Source organism: Syngnathoides biaculeatus, chromosome 17 (assembly GCF_019802595.1).
Source record: "Syngnathoides biaculeatus isolate LvHL_M chromosome 17, ASM1980259v1, whole genome shotgun sequence".
Taxonomy (NCBI): domain Eukaryota; kingdom Metazoa; phylum Chordata; class Actinopteri; order Syngnathiformes; family Syngnathidae; genus Syngnathoides; species Syngnathoides biaculeatus.
Window position 1 is genome coordinate 6,156,754 of NC_084656.1, and position 13,552 is coordinate 6,170,305.

At 43.2% G+C, this 13,552-nt stretch overlaps 1 protein-coding gene across 2 annotated transcripts in view; it reads right to left on the reverse strand.

Annotated features, from left to right (window-relative positions):
- Positions 1–13,303, reverse strand: part of tprn (taperin) — a 40,480-nt gene extending 27,177 nt beyond the window's left edge. Inside the window, exon 1 of one of the 2 annotated variants that reach the window (XR_009798991.1) lies at positions 10,523–13,303. Coding sequence is in view for 1 of the 2 variants with exons in the window: in XM_061847584.1 (XP_061703568.1) it covers positions 10,523–12,619 (2,097 nt within the window). In the remaining variant the exon portion in view is untranslated. The remainder of the gene's footprint in view (positions 1–10,522) is intronic. The other variant, XM_061847584.1, reaches the window with a different exon arrangement.
- Between the last annotated feature and the right edge of the window lie 249 nt (positions 13,304–13,552).

Below are 13,552 nucleotides of genomic sequence, written 5' to 3' on the forward strand. Positions count from 1 at the left end.
CACATTTATACAGTATTTTTCAAATGTTTACATTTACTCTCATTTTAAACTCTCAAGTGAAAGCAAATCACCAAGCCATTCCATTTTGGACTGAGGGAAGCAGAGGCTGCACAGTTAATTGAATTTTAATACTGATCGTGATTTTGGCTGCCATGATTAAATGAGCCTGAGTGTCGGCAAATTTCTACACTTAAAATGTGGGCATATAAAAAGTGCTTCATTTGTAGCAGTGGCCACAACCTAATCAACTAGTCACCGGAGGACTGAACGTATCGTTGTTAAGGCTTCATTAAGGGCCAGCACCATGGTCTGTGGCCAACTTCAAAATCTAAAATCACTTTGACCTCCAATTTAGTAATATATGAAGCTCTCATTTTGTCATTGACGGGGAGGCCATAGTGTCACAGTAAGACTATTAGCAATCGTTGTACCAGCTGCCTTGATTTTAACTTTTTGGCTGGTCGATGTATGAAAAAAGAACAACCCTGCCAGAAGTAAATAGAGAAGGACACTGTTGAGTTCTTTGCAGTTTGTAGTCACGCACAACGGAACAATGAGGAACCAGAACAATGGAATTCACATGATCAACGAGGATTTTCCAAATGAAATGTCGGTACTTACAGCCTAATTTTATTGCGTTTTATGGTAGTGCTATTCATGATTCCCCTTTGTAAAGGCATACTGATTCAATTAGTCCTTGCTAAAGTCCTTTTCTTTGGGGGTATAATTTTTAATTTATTAGGTATAATTTATTTTTGTTGAAAGCTCGAGTGACATGCCTATAAACATTCTAAAATAGGTATCGTAATGAAAAATGCATATAACGTTATTCACTTCAATGTCTCTATGAAAAAAATAAATATGAGCGGCGAGCGTGTCATCTATGCGCAAAGTTGCAGAAGTCTCACTCGACATCCCAGTGGTGGCCATATTGCCTGCTACGTCATTTACAGCTGTCACACTGGGACAGTCGCAATTGAGAAGACGCTGTGCTAACTGCTATGGGAGACAAACAACAGAGATTTTCGGATTTTTCCGACGCCCATTCTGACATGGCAACTCTTTTCGAAGAAGAGAACATCTCACAATCGAGTGAAGAGACCGGGGCAATATTACCCTATCATTCCGAGCCATGCATAGATGATATGCAATATTACCCTATCATTTCGAGCCATATTTAGATGATATGCAGATCATTTCTAACAAACAGACTCCCGACAGTAAGTATGATAGTATGTAGCGTACTCAGCCGCAAGTGACGACAAGGCCGTAAGGCGGCCCAGCTCAGCACCGCAATGAGCCACCCCAACTCGGCGCCGCGATGAGGCACCCCAGCCGAAGCAATGATCGTCGGCTGATGTGCAAATCGACACATTTAGCACCCCTGACCTACGCATGCGGATCTTTTGTTACGTTCTGAGAGGATTACATCTGCCACCCCCTCCCCAATTATTATTTTTTTACCAGCTCTATACACACCCACCTGTCATTTGGAACCCACAAAGCTCTCATCCTTTGCACCTGTGCAATCCATTTCTCACAACTAACCGGGTCTTTTGGAAACATATGAAGAGTAAATCAATCCTCCCGAGTGTTCGAACAATATCGAGCAATAAAACGAGCCAGCATTTTGGCTAACACAAAGGAACAAAGAGCTACCTACCCGCAGGTAAAACTGGTATAAACACACAAGGCCGCCTGACTGGGCTCCTGCTGATAACGTCAATTCCTGCTTCCTCTCCAAAACAAATCCCTCGAGAGGATTTTCATGGCAGGAGTTACAAAAAGCCATATACGTCCTAATCATGTTTTGTGGGGAAAGAAACTGATATTCCGGCTGCCTTTTTTTTTATTATTAAAAACATACTAAAAATCATGCTTTTCATGTCAGTGGACCTTTAAAGATTCATTATGCACAGAAAACTGATATTTTTGTTTGAAGAGTAAAAAAATATATTTTTTCCCAAACACGGAATAATCGTAATAATAATCATGGTTACAACATTGATCAAAATAATTACGATTATTATTTTGGCAATAATCGTTGAGCCCTATAGTGAAGTGAATGCAAGGGGAAAGATTCCATTGAAATCAAGCCCATTACTCAAGCTCTTTGTGATGTGTTTATTTAAACTTCATGTTACGTTTCTTTTCTGTTATGTCAGCTTCATGATGCCGTGGGGCTTGATTCTGGACAAAAAAACTGGGTGTAAAACTTGTCTCAGGCCCATCTCAACACTAGTCAAGAGGCCAATGAGAATCCCTCCAACAACTAATTATCTTTGTCCTTATCTTTGCAACAGCTTAAACCACCACCTCTTCCAATATTATATGGTGAAGTTAAAGAACGGAACTCAAATTGAGAGTTAATGTTATCCCTGTTTAAAGGGGAAATCCAGTGCTTCCATGAAGTGTATCCAATAGGTCATGTAATATGTACCCTATTTTGACAATGTGATGTTAAATTGTCTCTCATTTAATAGTGTTTTGAGAAGATTTTTGTGGACAATTACGAATTTTTAGAGGCGTTACCATTTTCGCGAATCACATGATCAACGTGGGCGTATGTAACGTGTACCGTGCCATTCCAAACGGTGGATTACATGTGACACCATTATGCCCAGCACTGATTTCTCAGATTTATCCTCATCTGATGAAGAAATAGCAGTATCGGTTGATCGGGAAGATGGACGAATAATTCCATACAGAGCAGCGGAGCTGTAATTAATGTTGACTATCCGGATGGTTCTTCGGACGGGAATGACGCGGAATCTGACGAGCGAGCTCCGGCGGTGGCTTGAAGCCGAGGTTCCAGGCGGCGGAGGCCGTTAACCCTGGACGCCGAAGCTAGGCTAAAGGCCTCCGCCGTCACCAGAGGCGGGCCGCGAGCCGAGCTCTGATGTCCGGGGAGGCCTTTAGCCTAGCTTTGGCATCTGGGACCACGAGCTGAGCTTCCAGGCGGCGGAGGCCGTTAGCCCCGGACGCCGAAGCTGGGCTAAAGGCCTCCGCCGCTACTGAAGCTCGACTAAAGGCCTCCGCCACCTGAAAGCTCAGCTCAAGGCTTGCCACCGGAGCTCACTCATCAGACTTCGTGTCATTCCCGTCCGAACAACCATCCACGGCTGCCGGCCCGGAGCTCCCGGGGCCCTTTGTTTATGCACTTATGTCATGCGTAGGCCTCCGAGTAGTCAGACTCCACCTCATTCCACCCGTCTGAATATTCAACATTAATTACAGCCACAGGTTCAAATCTGTATGAAAGTATTCCTCCGTCTTCCCGCTCAACCAATACTGTTATTTCTTCATCAGATGAGGATAAATCCGAGAAATCAGCACTGGGCATAATGGTGTCCCACGTAATCAAGTGATTGGAATGGCACAGTACACGTCACATATGCCCAAGTACATCATGTGACTCGCAAAAATGGCAGTGCCCCTGAAAATTCCTAATTGTCGACAATAATCCTTTCAAAACATTATTGAATGAGAGAGGATTTAGCATCACATTGTCAAAATAGGGTACATATTACATAACCTATTGGATACACTGTTCATGCAAAGCACTGGATTTCTCCTTTAAAAAAACAATTGAAAATGTGGATGCTGCCCCGCGCTATGAGGACCGTGAGATTAAAATATGTAAAATAATGGCACCAGTGTAAATGGAAATGCTAGTCACCTCTTGTGATTAGGAATGCTGTACAAATGACAATCTTGTGGCATATATTTTATTGAAATATAACAGGGAAGGCACTTTTTAACAACTTAAGGTTAATGTGGCCATACTGCGCTACAAAATGAATCTTGGTGCTATGCTGTGAATGGTGGATGTGTATATTTTGATTATTTTGCGGGCAATCACAAGGAAAAGATCATTGATTACATAATACCCTGGTGCAATTGTTAGCCCCACAGCCAGTTGTATATTAACATGTGATTCGTGGAAAAAAAATTGTTTGGTTAAAATTAATATTAAGGGACAATGTTTAACATTGCATATTTAAATACACATTCATAACACTAAGAATTTGTAGCTATTTATCACTATAAATGTAACATTGCAAGCTATAATAAAGGAATAAATATAATAAAGGAACACACGATTTATACATAATGTAACTTTTTTTCAATTTACAAAAGCCCTCACATCTCATCCCTCTTCATATCTTATATAAATATTTGGCTTCATTATTAAGCCCACAAAATCACTAGTGCTGATTTATTTTAAAAACTCCATAAAGAGTTTTTTTTTTTTTTTTAAATAGAGGGGTGGGGTGCAATATTTCAGGAAGTGGAAGGGAGGAGAGGTTTATGTCTGCTGAGTGGTAAATAATTGAACACAATGGACTTTCACACTTGTAGCACTAGTGTAGAACATAAAGTCTATCAGTGTGTCCTTTTGTGAGCCTTCCTGTGTTACATTGGGTTTTAAACAATTAAGCTTATGTCTATTTTTGACCTTGTGCAGACATGGCATTTAGGCTCAACTAAAATAACATACTGGCAGACACAATGAATTCTACAAAGGCTAAAAGCAGATACCAAACGAGTGCCAATGTCCGCAAAAGTGAGGACTGAGTATTGGTACATTCGTTATTCTTCAGCAATTGGTGTACAATGCCCATCTTTGGATTGACTTACTACAAAAAAAAATAAATAAATAAATAAAAACACACCTGTAAAATTTCGTGACAAGCGATTAATAGAATAAACAATGGCTGAGGTACAGTAGATCAATGGCAGTAAGAGTGATGCTATACGACCCCTTAATTTTTTAGTTGTGTTTATTTTTTGGGAGGCTTTCAAACAGGTGTGAAAAAAACTTGTTGGCACTATGTTACTTGTTAGTGAATTAGCCACATTTCCATCAAGTGGGACACTTTCATTTTTACTAGTACCTGTATGTTGTACCAGAGTTTACCCACCTGAGTGCCCATGATGAAAATAAATACACTGCTACAATATGTTAACGTCTTTACATTGTCAAATGCTTTTCCCTCTATTGTGTGTTTCCTAACCAAAGCCATAATTTTATAGTAACATCAGTATTCACAACATGAATAATCAACAACCACAGTAAAGCACGGTTGCGCAGCATTACTGTATTCCTCGTACCTATCCAGTCATTAAAAACCTTTTCATACAAAGCTACTTTTGGGTATTTAATGACAAATGTTTATCAACGGTGATATAAGGTGGCGGCACGGTGGAAGACTGCTTACCACATCTGCCTCACAATTGACCCCTCCATGGATATTGCCCAATCCGCGTCACTGACCAATCAGAGGCCAGAGATCTGCATAAACCAAAGCCCGTTTTTGCTCCCGCCATTTTCTCAGACAACATTGCATGGTCCAGTATAGGTTTTGTTAGCGTTTTATCGCGTATTTGGGTTATTTAACAAAAAATATGTTTAAGAGGTGTAGTTACGGACTTTGTAATAGTGACAACAGGTATCCTGAAAGGCTAGTTGATGGAGTTCGATTCGTACCCTTTCCAAAACCGAAACCCAGTACGAAAAATGGCTTCGATGGATCAAACTTTGTGGAAGACCGCATCATCAACTAAATCCATCTAATATCAACCGGAACAGATATGTTTGCACGAAGGTATGCCCTATATTTGATTTTCAATACATGTCTCGTCTAAATGAATGAGACGTTCTCCGCTAGCATAACACCGCTACGTGTGAATGATTGACACACTGATTCTTTGTTGAGCGATATTTAGCGATGATCGGACTGCACAAACGTGTCGGTTTCTTGCTGGCTCACGGCCGAAGCTTAACCAGACTGTGTTTGCACGAAGATATGCCCTAAATTTGATTTTTAATACACGTCTCGTATAAATGAATGAGACGTTCTCCGCTAGCATAACATTGCTACGTGTGAACGATTGACACACTTATTCTTTGTTGAGCGATATTTAGCGATGGTCGGACTGCACAAACGTTTCGGTTTCTTGCTGGCTCGCAGCCGAAGCTTAACCAGACCGTTTGCACGAAGATATGCCCTAAATTTGATTTTTAATACATATCTCGTATAAATGAACGAGACGTTCTCCGCTAGCATAACACCACTACGTGTGAACGATTGACACACTTATTCTTTGTTGAGCGATATTTAGCGATGATCGGACTGCACAAACGTGTCGGTTTCTTGCTGGCTCGTGGCCAAAGCTTAACCAGACTGTGTTTCCACGATGATATGCCCTAAATTTGATTTTTAATACACGTCTCGTATAAATGAATGAGACGTTCTTCGCTAGCATAACATTGCTACGTGTGAATGATTGAATGAAATCAGAAGCATGACGTCTCTCTCAGTTCAGAATGTATTGCATTTAGAATCTATAATATATCGTTGATTTGAATGAAATCAGAAGCATGGCGTCTGCACGTCTAACAATGTATTGTATTTGCCATTTTTTACGAATCGTTTGTCTTACGTCAGCGCACGTGGCGTAACGTCACTTCGGGAGGAGTGGTTAAGTGCCCTGTACGGAGGGGTCAATTCTGAAAGGCTGGTTCAAATCCTGCCTCGCCTGTGTGGAATTTGCGTGCTCTCCCCGTGCCTCTTTGGGTTTTCTGCGGGTTTCCTCCCACATTTCAAAAAACATGCACGGTGGGTTAGTTGTAGACTCCAAAATTCTCTGCAGGTGTGAATGCGTCTGCTCATGGTTGTACTGTATATTTGTGCACAGTGACAGGCTGGCAACCAGTTCAAGATGTACCTGGTCTTCTGCCCGTAGATGACTGGAATAGGCTCCAGCACCCCTTGAATTTTGTGAGGATAAGTGCCTCGCAAATAAGAAACAAATAATATGCAGCACTATTTATATACTGTACATCTCTGCAAGTATTTACACTTTCAATTGATCACTTCAGCAAGGAAATCACAATGTGCCATCACTTGTGGGTTATCTTTATCCATGGGGTCCTTGGGGTCTATTTCATGCTTCTGGGCACCGTGTTGGTAACCCCTGCACTACGCTGCCCTGGCAATATGAGCGGCTCTCCATTCCCACAATGGCCAGCCTACAAAAGCAAAACATTAAAACTAAACCACTCCACCCAGTCTATCCTTGCCAGATGTAGCTCAACATAATTGAACCACAGGGGGAGGGGGGGGGGGAACTGCTGTAAAACAACAACAAAGCCGCATCCAATCAATAGACAGATTGAAAGTGACTCATTTCTGAACTATAAATTTCACTAAAAAGCCCAAGTTGATTTTATGCAGACGCAAGCATGGCGTTGTTCAAAAAGCTGCACTTGACCTACATAGCTTCCCTCTTCAATAAAAAGAAGATCACAGGAAGCTTGAAGCCATGGGACAGGCCTTATTAACTACTGTCTCAAAGAGAAGCACAGTGGCGCTTGTGCAGACTGGAGAGACGTGGATAAAAAAGCAGGACACTGTGAGCTGGGCCAGCATTCCAGAAAAAAACTCCTCTATTTGGCCAAGATGTACAGCAGGACTGGATTCAATATGCGGACACAGTATAATTTCTGGAAAATATACAGGAAGCGTTTATGTTCGACTTTGGTAAAACCATAATGTGTGGAACATTCTTTTTGCGAGTCCTAAAAAAAATAAATAAAATAAACGCTGGAAAAACCCAACCCAGAGCCATCAGCTGAGGCAATGTTTGGTGGCTGCTTTTAATGCAGAGGTTGCAATAGATCAAAATTCCACACAAATTATACTGGTCAAAGGCAGCCTTGATGCCTTTTTAATCCTTTGTGCAGTCCAACCCACAAAAGAAAAGGATAGGAAAACATTGCCTAAGCAGAGAAGAGAGCCGACAAAAAGAGAAAGTGACAGAGAACTCTGTGCGTGCTCATGTCATACTGCTGTTAAACATGATGTCTAAATATTTGGTTTGGTAATTTTGCATAGAGTAGCACAAGTATATGTACAAACTACAAACTTGCAGACAAGCATTGTTTAACTCCGGGAACTATATAAATTTTTTATGCTGTCTTCAAAATGCTGCCATCTACAGTGATACAAAATGGGGTGTAAAAAAAAAAAAAAAAGATCTTTGCAAAGGCTGAACACATCATGTACCCAGTAGGCGTCAAGTAATTTCTGCTGTCTCCGATACATCAAAGTTTTTGAAATGCTTAAAAAAAATAATCCTGCCGGTGCAATAAGAAACAAGGTTTTTATGCCAAGCCATCCAAAGATGTATTTTGCCATCATACTGGCACACGCAAGTTAATAAGCGTTGATACTGAGGTAACATCCTGGATCTATCAGGGATGAGAATGCCAAATGAGAAAAAAGTCTGAAAAGTAGCCGGGGGTCTGGGAGCCGCAGGCCCTCAGCAAGGTGCAGGGGCAGCGCCCTGTTGGGGGCCCAGCCCCCAGAAGCTAAGCAATTTTAGCAATTTGTTTGCTCCAAAACAATTAATTTCAACACTGAATTTAACTGTATTTGTGGAAAAAATATTCCTTGTTTGGTGCTCTACCAGTACAGTAAAAATTGAAATAATCAGTTTCATTTCTTCAATGCTTGAATTATTGTACTTATTTGAAGCACATTACATATAAGAGTTTCACCATTTGTCAAACTTCAGAATGAATTTTCAATCTCTTTCACTGTTTAATATGGATACACCATTATATTTTCTTTTTGATATGCAGTCAGTTATTCATAGAATTAGCATCGTTTAGAGATGAAGCACAAGTTTTTAGAACAATATGAATAAAAATTACCTTACCACATATCTGCTGTAGGCTGCTTTATCCATATTTCTCTTCAAGGATTTAATCAATTCAAAGTTTTTAGTATTTCAATGAATAGTTAGTTTACAATTATTTACATATGTACATGGTGATTATCAGGCAAAATATATTCACTTCTTCAACCCACGTTCGTCTTGACAGTTTGCTTGTCGATCTCCACAGTCACTGATCTTTCCAGCCATGCCCATCTAAAACAGTTTTTGATTCCAGCATCCTTGTCAATTTCCCTCGCTCGATCTTCATCCTTTTTTTCTAACACTTTCGCCATCATAAAACTTTGAACACACGGTCGCTCAATTTGCGCTATCTAAGTCACACGCGCCATTACTTGGCTAACTAACAAGTTACACTGCGATTTCTGAGAACCGAGAACACATGTACATGGCAATGGTGAAACTCGCTTAACCACTAAGATGATTGGATCGTTATACTGTATAACTCTGTTGTCCAATCGAGTAATCTGCCGCAAACAAGTTTTAATGTTTATGTCGCAAAATTCAAATATTTACACGACCGAGCAAGTTAGAACGGCATATGATAGTCGTGCTTGTCCAAGCACTAAGCTGAACTTGCAGCTCGGAGCCCACCACCGAGAGGCAGGCGCACGATACCCTACCGAAGGATTTGCGCTTATCTCGAGAATGGTTATTTTGGTCTGAAAAAGTCGGAAATCCACCGATCGGCGGAAAATTCTCATCCCTGATCTATACCTCATCCCAATGACATTTTTGCAAAAGTGCATTATAAAATTTTGGGCATTATCACAAACAATATAAAACATTTTTGTGAAGGTACCAAACATGCCTGAATAATATCATGCAGCCTGTTTAAAGTGAACAAGGAAGTCGAACAAGAAACTTTCCACTTGATCCAATCAAGGGTAGGCTTTGTTTATTTACCATCTCGTAAAAGCCTAACATCGGAAAACAAGAGGATTAAGACGTGCTCGGTCAAGTAAAGGCTAAAGCAGGTCAGTGTCTGAGAGCTGTGGTCTATTTAAAGACAAATTGATGAGTAAAGTTATGTAACTACAGTAAATACATAGCAAAACTACCGCTATTGCTTCTATCAGAGCAAATCTACTGTTAGAGAGAGAGCCGTAGTTATTATGATGAGAGACTAAAAGCTCACTAGTAAATTGTAACTGTATTGCCATGTTTACATCTTCATTCCTCACCATAAAACACTGATCTTAACAGATATGAGTGAAAAACAACCATGCTACAAAAACAATCGAGTGAACCAACTGCCTGATAAACAACCGCCTCTAACAACTCATTATTATGAATTTAATCTCTTCTCGAGCATACTATGTAAACATCCAGCAGCAAGCTTCTCACCAGACAAACAGACTTTGCTATTACTGTATCTAACAGTCTGACATGAATAGCTCAGCTTTGCCTCGACAGCTTCTTGCTGTCTTTCTGCCTGAACACAATCATGCTTCATGAAAGAAGAACCGTGCTTTCATGAGATTGTGGTTAGTGAAGACACGCCCTTTTTTACACTCTGGCGCAAATGGAGAGTCAACGGCGAGAAATGAAAATGGGAAATTGTTGACGTAACCCTGAATGTAATGTACAGGAATGCAAGAAATGCAACAAGTCTTTCTTGTGTAAGACTCTTCTTTAAAATTGGATTGGATGAAACCACAATGATTATAGCAAATCCATATAAATATTTTTTGTTATTCAGATAGTAGTCATCAGATAAGAAAAATGTAGTGATTGTTACTGTGTATTCTCTGCTTTATGAATTGTGTCATCATACCTTCTTGCCCAGGGAGCCCCCCTTGGAGAGGCAGGATTTTCCAAGAGAAAGGTACCCGCCAATGACCTCTATTTCCTCCACAGCAGGATAGCGTTTCTTGAGCAGTGAACCCAGCTGAGCGTACGGGACCTGAGGAGGTGTGGACCCCGGTGATGAGTCACTTGAAGCATCCTGCTGGGTCTCAGGTGAACTGGGATTGGCCTCAGCCTCCACCCGACGTTTGGGCACCACGGTAAAGGTGTTGCCCTTCCTCCTGGGTGCCAGGGGACTGTGTGCGGCGACACGTTGCGTGGCTTCCACCTCGACGTCATCTATGTTGGTCACTGGGAGATGATCTGCAGGAGCCGTGACTACAGTTGGGGAGGGGGGCGATGGATCCGGTGAGAGGGCACGTGGAGACAAAATGGGTGACGATGGGACAGCTGGAGAAGAGGGAGGAGAAGTCAGGGCGGGTGGAGAAAGGGTGACAGGAGATGGAGACAAATTCTGTGAAGGGATTGGCAGTGCAGGCGATGTGGCAACAGAGGGCACTGGGTGGGGCTTGTGTGGCCATGGAGTTTCCTTTTCCTCCTGCTTTTTCGCATCCTTCAGTTTTTGGAGCATTATAGCAGGTGTGGACATGTGAGAAGATGGCACCCCTGACACAAGCTGCTCTGCCACTCTGTGAGAAGGCGACGCTTTAGCTGGACTGGGCAGCGCCGTGTGGACACTTTCAAGTGAGGTTGTAATTCGTCGCTTTGGAATCACCGTGAAGGAGTTTTTGGAATTCAAGCGCAGATTTGCCAGGGCACGTGCCTGGGTATCCCGGTCAGGTATTAGAGAAAGGTCTGGCTTTGGGGAAGGACGGATCTCAAAGTCAGATGAGGTGTGCAACACCTGAGTTGAAAGGGACTCAGAGCGGGCATAATGGCTCTGCGTTGATGGCACCTTGTTGATGTGGGGCACTTCAGGTGTCACCTCATGAGCTCCGTCAAGTTTGTCTCTCGGCGTGACAGCTGTCCCGCGGTCTGCGCTCTCTTGTAAGCTCTGGCGGAGGGAGGACACAGGCTTAGGGGATTCACTAGTGGGCTGGGGGCTGCCCGTCTCAAGTACGGGAGAGTGTGCTTTTTGTTTGAGAGAACTCTGCAACACAGACGATGATGATGACTGCCTGCTGCCTAAGCTTTTGACCCAGTCTGTTCTGGGCTTTGGCATCAGATCCAGCTGCGGCTTGGCCCAGGCTCTTTGCCTTCTGCTGGCACTTCCATCTATATCCAGAAGGTTCTCTGTACTGTGAGACTTTTTCTGCAGCTTCCCATAGTTGGAGTCAAACTTCTGCAGGATTCGGCTGACCATCCCTTGACCCTCACCTGCCTCGTTGGATGGATCTTTGTGGTTTGGGCGACCGAGGGTGCTCAGATTCTCTTCACTTTTGCTCAACGCAGTGTCATATATAACGACTTCCTTGGCTCTTATCTCAGTTACAGCATTGCCTCTCCTGTCCAAGAAATCATTCACGGAGCTATAACCGTTTTGTTGCCAAATGGGACTTTTGACTTCTTCGCCGTCATGAATGTAATCAGGATCCGACTCGATGATGAGAATATTCTCCGCTCTAATAGTCCGTATACCGGGAACGTTACCGTACAGCTCTAAAATGTGCTGGATCGGGCGAGCGGCGTTTTCCCGGTCCTGCCGCCTCCGTCGCTCCTTTTCCAACTTGATGAAAGGGTTCTCCTCCAAGGGGCCCAGACTCTCCTGAAGCACCAAGCTCTCCTGTTCGTCAACATGACTTCTCGCGGTGGCCTCCGCGGCCGCCGGTCTTGCGTCTATGTTGCTGGCGAAGTACTGACTGGCTGCGGTGATGGAGTAATTCCATCCGGTGTTTGCGTCTTCTCGCTCTAGGTTCGTTCCGCCACCACTGCCCCCGTTTATCGCTTGCTCCGCGTGACTGCGTTTTGGACTCCCACCTGCGCCATTCTCCGTGGTAGCGGCTGCCCCGGAAACCCCGCTCTTCGCCTTCCTCCTCTCCAGGATCTCTCGCTTCCAGGCCGGCATCCTCGGGCTCTCTTGGCCGGGCTCTTTGCGGGCGTACCTTACCTCTCCTCCGCCAGACATCACGGGGGTTCCGGGGAAGAGAGTGTAAAGGAGAGTGGTAGGCTTGAATGCGGTCTTGCCGCGGCCCGGTGCTGGAACGTAACCTGTGTCCGATTCTCGCTGCAGTATCGCTCACAGTGCAGTCCGACACATCTCTACAGCCTATTTTTCCTTTCTCCAATCTCGCCGCTTCCGTCGCTCCACTCTGTTCCACAGCCCTTGAACGCCGCCCCGCCCGTCCACAAAGCAAAGGAGACTTCCAGGTTGCTATTCTCATTCCTGATTGGCTGCTTGGTCCTGCAGCGACACCCATTTCGTCACTGTGACTCAAACCACTCCCATTTCTATTGTGAACGCGGCCAAGACGACGTGTGAATCAAACGGTGTGGCGTTTATGTTCACTTGACCTCTCACCGCCAAAGACACAAGCACGTTCTGTGCTGCAATTCCTGTATAGTAAAGTTCACCACTCACGTTTAAAAGTCGAAATAAAAACAAGAGTGCACAGATCCGGCTCAATCGTTGATTAATATGTCTTGTTTTGCGTGTGCCTTATTTGTTTCTCCTACACTAGTATTCTATTGCTTTCGTAAATAGATATTAAGTGGGTCGGCGTGTGATACAAATCGCACGATTCGTAAATATATGGAGAAACCAGGTATTACTTGATTCGGCATGTCACCGATGCCACCTGTCGATAATCCGGTTGATGAGAAGATGTGACCCAAAAAGGGGATTGGCTTGTATGAATCAGCACACTTTCGGACCGCACTCGAGAGATTACTATGCCTCATCAAAGTTTCATCACCAAGCCTTTTATGTTCTAATGACTCCAATGACAAAAGACTCAAGTGTGCGAGGAGCGAACAATCTTTCATTTATCTTGAACGGGAAATCCCGATCACGTCACTACATTACATTGCTTTTTGTTTTTTTTTTAACGCCGATGCTAAT